Source organism: Argopecten irradians, chromosome 10 (genome assembly GCF_041381155.1).
Source record: "Argopecten irradians isolate NY chromosome 10, Ai_NY, whole genome shotgun sequence".
NCBI classification, from domain to species: Eukaryota; Metazoa; Mollusca; class Bivalvia; order Pectinida; family Pectinidae; genus Argopecten; species Argopecten irradians.
In genome coordinates this window covers 28,593,315-28,609,615 of record NC_091143.1, presented here as the reverse complement: position 1 = coordinate 28,609,615, position 16,301 = coordinate 28,593,315, and the positions used below count along the sequence as shown (strand labels likewise).

At 35.3% G+C, this 16,301-nt stretch overlaps 2 protein-coding genes across 4 annotated transcripts in view; one reads left to right on the top strand and one right to left on the bottom strand.

Annotated features, from left to right (window-relative positions):
• Nucleotides 1–435: 435 nt before the first annotated feature.
• LOC138333567 (mucosa-associated lymphoid tissue lymphoma translocation protein 1-like) overlaps nucleotides 436–16,301 on the top strand; it is a 20,779-nt gene continuing 4,913 nt past the window's right edge. The window contains exons 1-13 of one of the 2 annotated variants that reach the window (XM_069282024.1): nucleotides 436–584; nucleotides 5,955–6,137; nucleotides 6,633–6,799; nucleotides 7,551–7,734; nucleotides 8,239–8,390; nucleotides 8,751–8,911; nucleotides 9,454–9,571; nucleotides 11,806–11,820; nucleotides 12,292–12,417; nucleotides 13,427–13,591; nucleotides 14,495–14,876; nucleotides 15,193–15,297; nucleotides 15,957–16,072. In XM_069282024.1, the coding sequence (XP_069138125.1) occupies nucleotides 5,965–6,137; nucleotides 6,633–6,799; nucleotides 7,551–7,734; nucleotides 8,239–8,390; nucleotides 8,751–8,911; nucleotides 9,454–9,571; nucleotides 11,806–11,820; nucleotides 12,292–12,417; nucleotides 13,427–13,591; nucleotides 14,495–14,876; nucleotides 15,193–15,297; nucleotides 15,957–16,072 (1,864 nt within the window). In that variant the 5' untranslated portion in view covers nucleotides 436–584; nucleotides 5,955–5,964. Of the gene's footprint in view, nucleotides 585–5,954; nucleotides 6,138–6,632; nucleotides 6,800–7,550; nucleotides 7,735–8,238; nucleotides 8,406–8,750; nucleotides 8,912–9,453; nucleotides 9,572–11,805; nucleotides 11,821–12,291; nucleotides 12,418–13,426; nucleotides 13,592–14,494; nucleotides 14,877–15,192; nucleotides 15,298–15,956; nucleotides 16,073–16,301 lie in introns of both variants that reach the window. The other variant, XM_069282023.1, reaches the window with a different exon arrangement.
• Nucleotides 13,495–16,301, bottom strand: part of LOC138333569 (protein CA_C1420-like) — a 16,936-nt gene continuing 14,129 nt past the window's right edge. The window contains exons 5-6 of one of the 2 annotated variants that reach the window (XR_011210000.1): nucleotides 14,151–14,274; nucleotides 13,495–13,629 (exon numbers count right to left, since the gene is read on the bottom strand). Coding sequence is in view for 1 of the 2 variants with exons in the window: in XM_069282027.1 (XP_069138128.1) it covers nucleotides 13,608–13,629 (22 nt within the window). In the remaining variant the exon portion in view is untranslated. The remainder of the gene's footprint in view (nucleotides 13,630–14,150; nucleotides 14,275–16,301) is intronic. The other variant, XM_069282027.1, reaches the window with a different exon arrangement.

Sequence of the window (16,301 nt, the reverse complement as noted above, 5' to 3'; positions counted from 1 at the left end):
TGTAAACCCTAGAAAGCTCCCGAAAAACATTGATATTATTAGATGAGGAAATGTCTTCATTAGAGGAATTTATGAAGATTTTTTTTTGTACATCTATGTTAATGACATACCGATTTTTTCGGACAACAAGAAAAATAACTGTGAATTGGAAGGGAACGTATTTTAATGAGGTTTCGTAATTATCATCAATTTTAATTAACTCTATCCACATATTTTAGTCAAAGAGTTACCTCCCTTACACCGTCTCGTTTATGATTTTATTTTTGTGTTCTCCAATCATAGCTGTGGCTCCTTATCTGTGTTAAAGGAACAAATTATAATAGTATTGTAGAATGATTTGGTATTTCATATAAAGAGGACCTGAAAGACGTGCCTAATGTTTATATTTTCTTGTTTGGCAATGTGAGGGGGAATTCCCTTGTCATTATTCTAAAAATATCCGTAAATCTGATTGGATAAAACATCATACGACGTATTTTGTGGAACTTCCGGGTTAGACTTGTAAACAGTTGAGGAAAGTTGTCAGATGATGAACAAGGTATCAACTTCAAGATTTAGAGGAATATGAATTTTATTTCATTAAGGTAAGCTGAATGGTAATGTTTTAGATATTTAATTGTTTATGAGTCTTTTTAGTGATTTATTAAAAACTGAACGACAGGAGCATGTGCATGTGAGGGCCGAAGAGGACAGGGGATTCCCTGAAACTGTTGCTGACAGTAGAGTGCATGTTCTGATTAGGGCAACCATGTAGACCTTGGTGTATTTTTTTACGAGATTTGACCCTTTGATTGAAGACCTGTAGAGATAATGCGTAGACAATATAGACTAGACAACTTATATTAACTGATGCCAAAAGTCAACAACATACAAAATGTATTTTTTAAATGTGTCATTGTGTGCGTTCCTGTCATTTATTACATACAGACCCTTACCTTTACAAGCTTATGTCATGCCATGCGGTATATGACATATCCTGTTTGGTACATTTACAAAGCTCTGTTAGTAAGCTAGCTAGTCCCATACCATACAGGGACAGATCGAGTATCTTAGAATACAGTACATTGTATCTTAAAATATAAATATGTAACAGGGCAAGAGCAGTGTGCTGCCAGCCCGGCTCGAACCAGCATCCCCAGACTTACTGGTCTGCCTCTCTACAAACTGAGTTAAAGGGAAATTTCCCCAAGGGCGAAGCTAGAAGGTGATCGTATTACTGTGTACAATTAAAACGTGCTACGAACCACTAAGACAGATACATTGTAACCTTAGCATTGATCGAAATATGCTCAAATTTTTTTCTCTCTTTTGATTTTTCTTTTCTTTCTTTTTTTTGCCATTGTTGATACTTTATTATATGCAAATAAGATGTTGTGTTATTTTCATAAGCAGAGAGGCACTAATTAAAATATTCAAAAGTCATATTTTGATAAAGAATCCATTTATATAAAAGTCTGCAAAAAATAAGCAACCATGTTGCCATTGTTGGTTGACGTTGCAGACGATGTCCACTTCCCATCAAGCGCAGAGCTTCCAAGGGGTTATTTCCCTGGGGTTGTTTCCCTGGGTTTTTTTTTGCGCCTCCCAATTTCGGGGTGATTCCTAACTTATTCAATATCATGTGATTAAGTTAAGCCAATCAGAACATTCTAAATTAAATTTGTCTTGATTACTTTATCATATAATATCAGATCTTTTCTCTACAACATGAAAATAAGAACAAGATATCATATTATATATCATCTGCCCACTAGCTGTATCACATGTCATACATATACAGATATAAAATATAGATGTTTTTTAAAGCTCTTGTTTACTTACTTAAACATATCAGATTTTTTGGCTATTAATCACATATCTGACCTCTTGACTGTTGCATCACATATCAGATCTCTTGGCTATTGTATCACATATCAGATCTCTTGGCTATTGTATCACATATCAGATCACATATCAGCGATCTCTTGACTGTTGTATCACATTTCAGATCTCTTGGCTGTTGTATCACATTTCAGATCTATTGGCTGTATAACATATCAGACCTCTTGGCTATTGTATCACATATCAGATCTCTTGGCTATTTATTACATATTAGATCTTTTGGCTATTGTTTCATATATCAGACTCTCGGCTATTGTATCACATATCATATCTCTTGACTATTTATAACATATAAGATCTTTTGGCTATTTATCACATATCAGACCTCTGGGCTCTTGTATCATATATCAGACCTCTTGGCTATTGTATCATATATCAGACCTCTTGGCTATTATATCACATATCAGATCTCTTGGCTATTGTATCACATATCAGATCTCTTGGCTATTGTATCACATATCAGATCTCTTGGCTATTTATTACATATCAGACCTCTTGGCTATTATATCATATATCAGACCTCTTGGCTGTTGTATCACATATCAGACCTCTTGGCTATTGTATCACATATCAGATCTCTTGGCTATTTATTTCATATTAGATCTTTTGGCTATTGTTTCATATATCAGATCTCTCGGATATTGTATCACATATCATATCTCTTGACTATTTATAACATATAAGATCTTTTGGCTATTTATCACATATCAGACCTCTGGGCTCTTGTATCATATATCAGACCTCTTGGCTATTATATCACATATCAGATCTCTTGGCTGTTGTATCACATATCAGACCTCTTGGCTATTGTATCACATATCAGATCTCTTGGCTATTGTATCACATATCAGATCTCTTGGCTATTGTATCACATATCAGATCTCTTGGCTATTGTATCACATATCAGATCTTTTGGATATTTATCACATATCAGACCTCTTGGCTATTATATCATATATCAGACCTCTTGGCTGTTGTATCACATATCAGACCTCAGATGGCTATTGTATCACATATCAGATCTCTTGGCTATTGTATCACATATCAGATCTCTTGGCTATTGTATCACATATCAGACCTCTTGGCTATTGTATCACATATCAGACATCTTGGCTATTGTATCACATATCAGACATCTCTGGCTATTGTATCACATATCAGACCTCTTGACTGTTGTATCGCACATGTTCAACATGTTCAAAAATTGCATACACATGGAGGCAGTCCTTAAGTTTGAATTGAATGAAAAAACACAAAAAAACTAAACCTATTCCAATATCTCTCCCACTTTATATCTAAGATATTTGACCTCTTGGCTATTTATCACATATCAAACCTCTTGGCTATTGTTTCACATATCAGACATCTTGGCTATTGTATCACATATCTGACCTCTTGGCTATTGTATCAAATATCAGACATCTTGGCTATTGTTTCACATATCAGACATCTTGGCTATTGATTCACATATCAGACATCTTGGCTATTGTATCACATATCAGACCTCTTGGCTGTTGTATTAAAATATCAGACATCTTGGCTATTTTTTCACATATCAGACCTCTTGGCTATTGTATCACTTATCAGACCTTTTTGCTGTTGTATTAGATATCAGATCTCTTGGCTGTTGTATTACATATCAGATCTCTTGGCTGTTGTAGTACATATCAGATCTCTTGGCTTTTTAGTGTCATCTGACCCGAAGGGTCAGGATGACCTATAGTCATCATGCACCGTCCGTCGGCGTCCGCCGTCCGCCGTGCGTAAACTTTTCATTCAAACGACTTCTTCTCAATAACCGTAAGGCCTAAAGTACTCATATTTGGCCTGTAGCATGCTGGGATGAAGGGCTACCGAAGTTGTGAAAATTAATGACCTAGACCTACTTTCAAGGTCACAGGGGTCAAATAGGCTCAAATCTTTGAACGACTTCTTCTCAATAATCATGAGGCCCAGAGTACTCTCATATTTTTGCCTGTAGCATCGCTGGGATTAAGGACTACCAAAGTTGTGAAAATTAATGGCACAGGGGTTAAAAAGGCTGAAATCTTTGAACGACTTCTTCTCAATAACCATAAGGCCCAGAGTACTCATATTTGGTCTGTAGCATGCTGGGATGAAGGGCTACAACAGTTGTGAAAATTAATGACCTTGACCTACTTTCAAGGTCACAGGGTACCAAAAAGGCTGAAATCTTTGAAACTTCTTCTCAATAACCTAAGGCCCAGAGTACTCATATTTGGCCCGTAGTATGCTGGGATTAAGGACTACCAAAGTTGTGAAAATTAATGACCTAGACCTACTTTCAAGGTCACAGGGGTCAAATAGGCTCAAATCTTTGAACGACTTCTTCTCAATAACTGTAAGGCCCAGAGTACTCATATTTGGCCCGTAGCATGCTGGGATGAAGAGCTACAAAAGTTGTGAAAAGGAATGACCTTGACCTACTTTCAAGGTCAAAGGGGTCAAAAAGACTAAAATCTTTGAACGACTTCTTCTCAATAACCATGAGGCTCAGAGTACTCATATTTGGCCTGTAGTATGCGGGGATGAAGGGCTACCAAAGTTGTGAAAATTTATGACCTTGACCTACTTTCAAGGTCACAGGGGTTAAATAGTTTCAAATCTTTGAACGACTTCTCAATAACTGTAAGGCTCAGAGTACTTATATTTGGCCTGTAGCATGCTGGGATAAAGAGTTACCAAAGTTATGAAGATGAATGACTTTGACCTGCTGTCAAGGTCACAAGGTGTGAAGATGGATTACCTTGACTTATTTTCTAGGTCACAGGGGTCAAATAGGCTCAATTCTTTGAATGACTTCTTGTAACTAACCAAAAGGTATAGAGTACTCATATTTGGCCTGTGGCATGCTGGGATGAAGGGTTACCAAAGTTATTGAAATAAATGACCTTGACTTTCTTTCAAGGTCAGGGGTCAATTAGGCTAATATCTTGAATTTTGAACTTCTTCTCAAATTCTGCCTGTGTGATTTAGCTGATACTTGCATATGAAATGATCCTTGTCATGGTCCTGACCAAGTGTTTTTATATTTTATGTTGATCTGAAATCCAAGATGGCCACCACTCCCGCCATCTTGAAAATATATTTTTAACTTATTCTTAAGTTCTTCCAGTGCGATTTTGCTGGAACTTGTCTGAATAATTTTAAGGATACTGACATTGTCCCAACAAAGTGTTGTTGTTTGACGGGTTTGACCCGAAAACCCAAGATGGCCACCAAAGCTGCCATTCTTGAAAACACATTTTGAACTTCTTCGAAAGTTCTACCCATGCAGTTTGACTGAAATTTACATGAAATGATCCTTACATGGTCATGACCAAGTGTTTTTATTTTTTAACCATGACACCATATCTAATTAATTTCCTATACAGCTATTGCCAAGGTAGTCAGATGACCGTTAAGGCCCTTGGGCCTCTTGTATATTATATATCAGATCTCTTGACTGTTGTATTACATATCAGATCTCTTGGCTATTGTATCACATATCAGATCTCTTGGCTATTGTATCACATATCAGATCTCTTGGCTATTGTATCACATATCAGATCTCTTGGCTATTGTATCACATATCAGATCTTTTGGATATTTATCACATATCAGACCTCTTGGCTATTTATATCACATATCAGACCTCTTGGCTATTGTATCACATATCAGACCTCTTGGCTATTGTATCACATATCAGATCTCTTGGCTATTGTATCACATATCAGATCTCTTGGCTGTTGTATCACATATCAGACCTCTTGGCTATTGTATCACATATCAGACATCTTGGCTATTGTATCACATATCAGACCTCTTGACTGTTGTATCGCACATGTTCAACATGTTCAAAAATTGCATACACATGGAGGCAGTCCTTAAGTTGTTGAATGAAAACACAAAAAAACTAAACCTATTCCAATATCTCTCCCACTTTATATCTAAGATATTTTCTGTATCTTCTGAAAATTTTACAAAAAAGTAATATGTGTATGTACTACAGTGAGACTGAAACATGTTTCTTAAGTACATTGTATATATATCATGTATATTCTCATGTCTAGATAAAGAAATATGGATCACTTGCAAAGAGGGACTGGTGTTTCAATGAACCGGAGAAATATATCACAACTACCAGCGAAGATTACACAAGAAATTGAAAAAAGTTTGGACTACAATCCAGAGACATGTGGTTGGCGTGCCTTTTTGAAAATTGCATCAAGTCTGAGGGATGATTATGAATTCAGGTTGGTTTTATATGTACATATATATTCATGAATTCCTTACAAGTGTACTAATATGTCATGATCAGGTTCCAGTTTCTTCAATATTCTTTAGCTTAATGATTCAATATCATGAAAGATCTTAGGCATTCAGAAATTTTAAGGTTTCTCATGGTCTAAATTGAATTTTAATACTGATCAGAAAAGACAATGACTTGCAAGTGGTCACCATCAAATTCTTAAAGTTCATTGCAGATCACAGGTTTTACACTTCCCCAGCCTTCAATCTTGAACAGAATATACATTTAAAAAAATTCTTCTTAGATCTTTTTTATAATATGTTTAAAAGGAAAATTTAGTAAGTATTATTAATTAAGAAGTGATTCTAATTAACCATTCTAAAAATTACCAGTGACTAATTACACTAAGTCTTATTATTGAAATATAATTTGAATTCTTTTTATTTTGAAATAAAAGTTTATTAGTTACTTAAAGTATAAGTTTTGTTTTGTTTTGCAGTCAGTCTGAAATTGAGAGCAAATTTGGATGCTCTGTGTTTGGAAAAGGCAGTCCTACCAACAGACTGATCTCAGAACTTGGAGCTCGTGGCATGATTGTTCAAGAACTTATTTATGTATTGGATCAACTCCGATTGGAAAACCTTCTGATAGATTTGAAACCCTATGGTAAATATCAATAAAATATCTAGTTAGTGATTTTATATCAAGTCAGGACAAGAAAATGTACTAGTCAAATAGCATCTTTAGGTAATTGATAAGGTTTCAAAAAGGCCAGGGGAGATAATCCTGTAGTTTCTCCATAAAAATACATGAAAAACTATTTGGTTATTTTCATTGTCTTAATGAAGCATGTATTAATTACAGATATATTAACAAATATCTTCCAAATATTTCAGAAATTATCTAGAAAAACATTTAAGAGGTTTTATCTCATAGAAACAAATCCTGTTAATTTAAAAGAATACTTTTAATCTGAAATGTCAAAAACCTATTTCCTATACGCATGTCTTCATAACTGAAACCATTTCCTTGAAAAGTCTTTATGCATCTATTAAAAAACCACTGAATTTTGTAGAACAGGCAAACCTATCAATTAATTAATGTAAATGATATACATTTATAAAACCATGTTTTAAGCATTTATATTACATTAGATTTATTTTAAATCTTATGTATTGGCAATAATACCTGCAGTAATTAACAACATAGCCCCACTAATTAGCTAGAGACAAATTTAATTGATGGACAGCTATATACTCCCTTGTCTCACATATAAATAACTGTGTAGTCTGAGTTTATTCACGATCTTCCATATTGACAAGAGTCCTTTGGTTTAAAACATTTTAAGTTATGCTTTGTACATCTTAAAATAAGAACACATATGCAATAACGTTGTATTTTTTCCATGTGAACTCAGAGGAAATTCACATTATCCGTCAGCCTGCAGAGATGAAAGAACTGGATGAGGGGGACCAATTAGAACTACATGTGGAGGCGGTAGGATTTCCTTACCCTCGATATCAGTGGTTTAAACTCCACGGCTCAGAATACGACGAGATTGAAGGAGCTATTCATTCCACCCTTAGGATCAGTCAAACCTGGTTTGTTTTATCTGTATACTTACAATAAATGCTAATGTTTTAGCGGTCCTCTAATTTTAAATCTAGCACTTTTGATGCTAAAAATGTGTACTAATATATGATGGAGCTTATTATACACAAGTTAAAAAAAGTGAAAGTTTACTGTAGTTTTAGGGAACATGATTTGAAATGATGTTACCCTGGTGTTTAATAATTCATTTTAATTAGTAAAATTTTAAAGGAAATGTTTGGATGATTGGTATGAAGTAAAAGAAATTTTGTTCACAAAGATGACAATTTTGAATTTGTGTGTTGTAGAGTTATCTGCCCTTGCTAGTTAACTACCCTTGCAGGTAGATATTGATTTTTATGATTGGTACATCATGCATTTGTATTTTTCTTCGAGAAAATAACACAATTTTTGTCAACATGGGCAGATTACTCCGCAATATTTATATATAATTATGTGTAAAGACAGAATAGTTTATGTAAAAAAAAATATCTTTTGCTATTATCTATTTACAGTCCAGGAGACTGTGGTACATATTGTTGTCGTTTATGCAATGGAGGAAGCAGTGATCACTGTAAGTTCACTGAGCCATCCACAGTCAAAATTCACTACAGACCTTTGACAGCCACAGAAACTAAAAATCCTTCCAAGGAAGCTTTTTACGAACGTGAGCCAAGTAAACGTGAGTGTTCAGTGTTATATTTAAACCCAGTGCTCTGGCACAGGGTCATGGCAATAAACAAAATTAATATAATTTTTGGCTTGTATTCATACGATAAAAATTACTAATCATAAAAAATGCTATTTCAATCAGTTCACCTAAAGGCATGGCAGTGTAGGTGTAAATTATTGAATTTGTTTTATGATTTTCATTTTTCATAGCCACAGCTCATGTGTAATGCTCTTAATCTCCTTCATTTTATGGGAAGAAGTACATAAAAACAAGATTAATAGATTCATGAAGGTATTGAAATGAAAATGATTACCAATATAAGAATTGTATTACAGTTATTTATTTGTGTAACAGCTGTGTTGCCACAAGTTTTGACCCAGCCAGATGATGTAAGTGTTAACGTACAGGACAGAGTAGAACTCTCTTGTGCCGGAATTGGTCATAAACCTCTCACATACGAATGGCTAAAGAATGGAGAAGTGATTGCTAGCAACAAGGATTCAGGAAATTTAGTAGTAAGTGGAAAGTATAAAATAAGAGGAAACCAATTGAAATATGTGCTTTATATCTTGATATAAAAATGTGAATATTTTATCATTCAGAACACAGGATTATATGCAACAACCATGCACCATTCTTCAATTTTATGCTCCAACAACAAAGATGGTTGCATATAATCATGTATTTTTACTCATGCATGACATGTCCTGTTCTGTCTTGTCCTGATTTTATATGGTGGCAGAGGTATACATGTATTTACGTCTTGCAGATTTAGTATCAATACACAAAGATCCTAAAGATCCAACTTGTCAATACAAATATATATTTTGAATTAGTGGAGGAATTTATTATATTGTACAGTTTGAGTCTTATCTCCAACTTAAAACATAGCAATTTTTTATGTAACCATTTTCTCTCGTTGCCTGTTTTCCTGATGCACTAAGATTACACCTCCTGCAGTGCTTTCAGTCCTTTGATTTCTCTTTGTCTAGTTTCCTGATCACAGAGACTAACACCTCCTTCAGTACTTTTAGTACTTTGATTTCTCTTTGTCTAGTTTCCTGATGTCACCTTGAAGCACCAGGGGACATATACCTGTGTGATCAGGAACCAGTTTGGTAAAGTTCACAGTAGAGACGTTACAGTGGAAGTGAACCCAGAGGCGACTATCCGAGGTAAGTACAACATGCTCTGTTATGTGCAGTTTATGTACAACTTACGTCAGTAACAAATAACCAATATATGTGAAATAAACAGTTCCTTCGCAGCCTTTTGGGGTTCTGCCATAGCGGACGACACACTAGAGGATAATGATGATGTAGCAATTTATACTGCTACGTCACTATTCTACCTGCACATATTATGATGTATATGTTTATTTATACGTAGCTGATTTGTACTGACTGTGGTCAAACATAGATATAAAGACCACCAAAGGGACAAGAGAAAAGTGATCTTCATAGTAAAGTAGTCTATATACACAGGTCAAATTGTGTTTTAAATGATCAATTATTGTAACCACAAGAAAGTGGTCTTAATCAACAGGTTGTCTTCATACAGAGGTGGTCACTTAGATATGTTTCACTGTACATCTATTCTGTCTTTGCATATTTTAGAGTTATCTGCCCTTGCAATAGAGTTATCTGCCCTTGCAGGGAGGTATCAATGATGACATTTGTAGTTTGTGAGCAAATGTTGTGTCTTATTTTGCTGAAAAACTGATGTAATCAGCACCATCTTGCAAGGGCTGATTACTTCGTAACATGGAGAGAGAGAATATCAATCACGATGCCAAGGATTTGTTGCTCTTTTTATATATGGTAATATCTATAATCATAGTAAAAATGATTCTACAGTATTCCTGTAAGAATAATTATTATAACAATGTGCCTCTCTGTGTTATCAATATTGCAGCACTAGATTTATGGGAAATAAAGCTTTGATCAATGTACATGTATTCATTTAATGTGGTAAGAATGGTAAGAATAGTCTTACTTTCGATAACTTGATTGATATGAAGGCCATAATGGTAATCAAACAAGCCCTCCACCTCTGGGCCGCAAGTTTGAATTCCATGTGGGGCAGCTGCCAGAATCTGAATGTTTGTTGGTGATTTTTCTTCGGGTACTCCGAATATCTGAATTTTTACGGGTACTCCGGATATACCGGTGTATGTCATGGCGCGGGCGTCGTCTCGTCGTTGTCGTCTGTACTAAACGAATAGTCATAGGTCAAACCTCTTGGGGGGGGACAGGTTAAATTTGGCTCGTCCCCCCGGGGCAGAGGGGCGGCCCAATAGGGGAAATAGGGTAAATCCTATAAACGCTATTGTCCTAGAGTTCATTGTAACAATTGACCACAAACATCCTTGGGGGGGGAAAAGACTTGTATAATTTGGCTTGTCCCCAGGGCAGGAGGGCGGGGCCATGGGGTAATAGAGGTCAATCTTTACTTGTCCTAGAGTTCTGCATGGATTGTAACCAAAATTAGCTGTATAAATTTTGGACTCTGTAGGGGAAATAGAGGTAAATCCTTTAAATCTCTATGTCTAGAGCTCTACATGATTGTAAAAAACCTGGGAAGGGAACGCTTGTATATTTGGCTCTGATCCCCAGGGGCAGAGGGGAATAGGGGAAATAGAGGAAATCTTAATCCTATTCTGAGTGAATGAAGAACAATTTGGCCACAAACATCAAAATAAATTTTGTCTGGTCCCCGGGCAGGAGGGGAACAAATCGTACTAGTCATTTCTGAATGGATTGTAACCAAATTTGGCCACAAACATCCTTGGGGGAGGGGAACAGAACTTGTATAAATTTTGGCTCTGACCCCCGGGGCAGGAGGGGCGGGGCCCAATAGGGGAAATAGAGGTAAATCCTTTAAATCGCTACTAGTCATAGAGTTCGGCATAGATTGTAACCAAATTTGGCCACAAACATCTTTGGGGGAAGGGGAACAGAACTTGTATAAATTTTGACTCTGGCCACCTGGGTGGGGCCCAATAGGGGAAATAGAGGTAAATCCTATAAATCACTTCTTGTCCTAGAGTTTTGCTTGGATTGTGACCAAATTTGGCCATAAACATCCTTGGGGAAGGGAACAGAACTTGTATAAATTTTGGCTCTGACCCCTGGGGGCGGGAGGGGTGGGGCCCAATAGGGGATTTAGAGGTTTTTAATATTAAAATTCCTTCAGAAAAGAAACAATGAACCTGTATTCAGAACATTACTTGGCATTACAAACCAGGTGAGCGATACAGGCCCTCTGGGCCTCTTGTAATACTAGTATTTCATCACTTCTCTAGTAAATATAGAAGTTGTTTGTACCTAAATTATAATCTTTAGTACTTCACTATATTATAAGAAATTGCTATGTAATTGTTATGACAAATTTATTGTTTTTATTGCAGCTTACCATAGTGAAGGTAAGTCTTTAAATAGGAAATATCTAAATGTATTAATTTTGTTAATAAAGTTATATATGTATCCGTTGCTTTTATGATAATGGTTGATATCTAACTAAGTAAATCTGTCTTCCATGCATTCCTAAATAAAGTTAAATGTCTGCCACAATTAGTTGTGACTTTTGCTTAACATTACATTTGATTAAATCACTTGATGAATTACTTTAACACATACATATATTCATTTTTATTTTCATTTTTTTTTGTTATCAAAAATCATTCTTTATTTTGTTATTCAAAAAAAAAAAAATTGCTATTAAAAATGATTCTTTATTTTGTTATTAAAATTTCATTGATAAAAACCACACCCACACAAAAGAATAAAAAAACAAGCACAAATTTACCTGTACATACATGTTCTTCAATTCTATTGTATGTGCCTGAAAGTTTGTACCGGTACATGTCGATGAAATACTTTTTTAACTTTCAAAGGCATTGATATTATACTGAACCCAAAGACATCAAGCGTGGAAGTGGGAGGCAGCTGTTTATTTTCTGTGGAGGCGAGATGTCGATATCCTCTCACCTATAAGTGGTACAAAGACCAACAACCGTGGGGTAATTGTGACTCATATACATAGTAGTCGGAATGTCAAGATTATGCTACATGCTTCTTATTCTTTTGAAAGTGAAAAACACTTATCTGTTTAATCTCTATATGACTTTGTTCTGCTAGTATCTCATTAAATTCTTTTTTTTTTACTTTTGCCCAGAAATATTTTGAATTTAGATTTGTGGTCACCAAGAATTAAAATCATGCATGAATCACATTAGGATGATATACTTAAGCATTGAAGTCAAACTGTGTGAATCCGCGTAGCGGATTCTCACAAAAGTTTGCAAACACAATTTATTTCATACCCCAATGAAATTAAAAAATAGTGACTTCAATACTTATAATTAATTTCCCAGGCTACTTTATAAAATGAAATACATTTACACGTACGATTCCATTGATTTTTTCCAAGGGATTATTTTTTCCAAATCAATACACAACGTCAATGTTTCTATTGTGACGTCATGATAACATTGGGAATTCCGCGCCATTCTTGGATTTTTTTCATCGTGGAATGAAAAAAATGAATGGACCAATTAGAAAGCCTGTAACAAAGAGAAAATTAATTATAACGAAAAAACTATTTATTTGTCAGCAATGATCTCAGACAGCTCAATTGTTAGTAAGAGCATCCAGCTTAGTGTTCTGAGGTCCTGGGTTTAAACCCAGTTTGGCCACTTCATTTTCTCCTCTAGTCACAAAATTGGTTATCTTGCCAACCTGTGATTCAAGCTATAAGTAGTGGGAGAACACTTATAGAAAGAATATGTAAGAACGTGGGAGTACATTGTTGTTGTGGTTTTTTTGGAGACAAAGACTTGAAGAAAGGAATATATCTGAACTGTACTGGGTTGATCATCAGCAACCAGGTAGCTTAATCATTAGAGCTTGATTCATGCAGCTATGGTGTTCGAAGATACTGGGTCGAACCCTGGTATTAGCTTAGTGATACATTTTCTCCTCTCCTGTTACAGATTTAATTTGAAACCTTTCTTGTTTTACTTTGTACAGCGTGTGACGAGAAAGATCTCAAGTTTTACAACCTCCAGGACCATAATTTACAAGGAACTTATCAGTGTGTTGTGTCATGTCCAAAAACTGGCCAGTCTGTCCTTTCTCATCCTGCCTGCCTGCACATCAAGTCTCCATCCAGCCTCAGTAATTCAGAGTATAGAGGTATGTACTCGAGTTTCTATTGTTCTGTTTCAGCCCATCTGAAAAGGAAGATATTTGTGAACTCATTCATCCCTTAAATTTCATAATAGACTGGTCTAGTCTTTGATTTAGAAGAGTCTAAATTCGTCTTCAGTAGTGAATGAGGTAAGAAAAAGATGATATGTACATGTATATGTAATATACCTACACTCAACAACAAAAAATTTGTTTATACAGAAAGATGAAATATACTTCATCTTTGTATATCTATTGAAATATCTGCTTTTGTGGATAGGTATTGATTGTGATGTCATTTGGTTATAAACGTAACAACAATTTGCTCACAAGAGCAGTAACTCTGTAATGTACAATGAGGAAGTAACAAAATTAATGTCTTGTAAATAAACACCAATTATTAGATAGAAAAGATTCGCCGGGGTTACATAATTTACGCGTGCTCCATTATCATTATAACCTCATAACCTCAACAAAATAAAAATCTATTCCTTATATTTACAGTTTTTCATGTAAATGAAAATTATTTATTCTCGCGACAGTTGCATATTTTTTAACAAAATACCCATTTTTTCTCCCTCCCGTCATCGTCAACGAATTCGATTGAACAGCTAATTGGAATCGAGTCATTCATATGTTCCCACCAAAAGTGAGGTCATGACCCAACGTTGCTACGCCAGCGACTATTCCTGTAACAATAGAAAAGCTGCACATATTGTACTATCATTATGCACTGATAATGATAATACTAGTAAGCATGGTTATTGAGTCCATGTCAGTGCAAACTGTAAATATAGATAATTAGAGTTCAAGAATATGTCAGAACCAAATTAATATTTCAAATTAAAGAGGACCTTTGATTTATTAATGATTATATAAGTTAATGAAATGACCTATGTTTTATTGCAGCCACAGACAAAGTTGCGTTATTAATAGGAAATTATGACTACATGAATGAAACAACTCTGAAGGCTCCCAGCAATGATGTGGCCAAGATGTCCGAAGCTTTCAGGAGTCTGGATTTCAAGGTTGTGTCATTGCTAAACTTAACGAAACAGGAAATGAACGCAGCAATTCACGAGTTTTGTAATTTGCTCGGAAAGGGCGTGTATGGTGTGTTCTATTTTTGTGGTCATGGCTTTGAGGAGAATGGACAAAGTTATTTTGTGCCTCCTGACGCTAGAAGTGGTTACACGATTGAAGACTGTATATCCTCAAAGGACGTTCTCCGGGCCATGCAAAAGGCTGATCCAGCCTTAGTTACTCTTATTCTAGATATTTGCAGAATCAAGTAAGTTTCCATCTTGGACTGTAAACCAACTTTTTTTCGCATCTGTTCAATTTTATGATTTCCATTTCAAAACAAGTTCTCAAAGATTAACATTCACAATTCCCAAAATTTAATGAGTTGTGGGAGTAATTAAAGTCCCATTTAACTAGTATTTCTTGTAATAAAATGTTTTGATATTTTCATGGATGGCGGCAGGGGTCTCTTGCTTCCTGCCCCTCTCATATGAATACTTTCAGAACAGCCCTTAGCCAAATTCTTAGATGAGAGTTGATTTGAGTATCTCTGTTCATGTCTTGTGTTTGAAAATTAATTACAGAAACAAAATACCAAGCAAACCTCCTTCAAATACGAGTGGAGTGACCGGTCGGGAGAGTCCAGGCATGCCCGAGCCTAAAGGCAACTGTGTGTCCATCTATGCCACGTATGTATCTTGTCCATGACAAAATAAAATTGTTTCATTGGTACTAAGGGAACAGTCCAATCATTGAACCATGGTAACAGGGAAGGCCTAGGGAACAATTGCTCGAGGCAGAAGGCCGAGTGCAACTGTTCCTAGAACTTCCCTACTACTTAAAACAGTCAATGTTTAAACTTAAAACAGTCAATGTTTAACTATTTCCGAAGAAGAAACACATGATTTATTATCTGATTCTTTATTTAAATGATGTTTGCTTATATAGCCAAGATGAATAAAGAAATCTCTATTTATAGGCTTGAATACGACATCAGAAGGGGAGACTACAGCGTACTTTTTAGGCGTATGTAACTGTACTAAGCATCAGTGCTATGGTTGCACATCTGACAACAAGCAAGATTTGTACTTCATATATGCTTAAACAGAGAGTCGTTCTATAATAATTGTGTAGCAGTTAGATGATATTCTATGGAAATTCATAAAACTAAACTACCGTACACTAAATACACAGAGTATGGTGATTCTTCCATCTTACATTTGCATGCGGTGTACTCTTTTGTTTCATTTCTTACTGGATGTCAAACTTTATTAAAGTACCTGTATGCACTCATTTACGTTTTTCATTTGTATTGTAATTAAAATATATTTTTTTAATCTTTTTGCAGGAGTGAAGGAATGTTTGCTTTTGAGGATCGTGAGAATGGAATATTAGTGAAATATTTACAGAAATTTATCTATCAAAACAAGCCAGTTAGTTATTTCTTCAATGATGTTATTGATGGTAGGTTCTTTAAGGTACCTGGTACTAACAAATGCAAAAGGACCAGTTTCAAAAAAACCTTTCCTTCTGTAAAGAATAAAATGTATGATTGCTATACATGTACATTAGATATATAGCAGGTTAACGGTTTATTAGCCCAAGATAACAGACTTGGACATTATGACAGATAGATGTCTGATCTAGGGCCAGAACGCACTACTACATGAAAAGGTGGAACTCATTGACACCT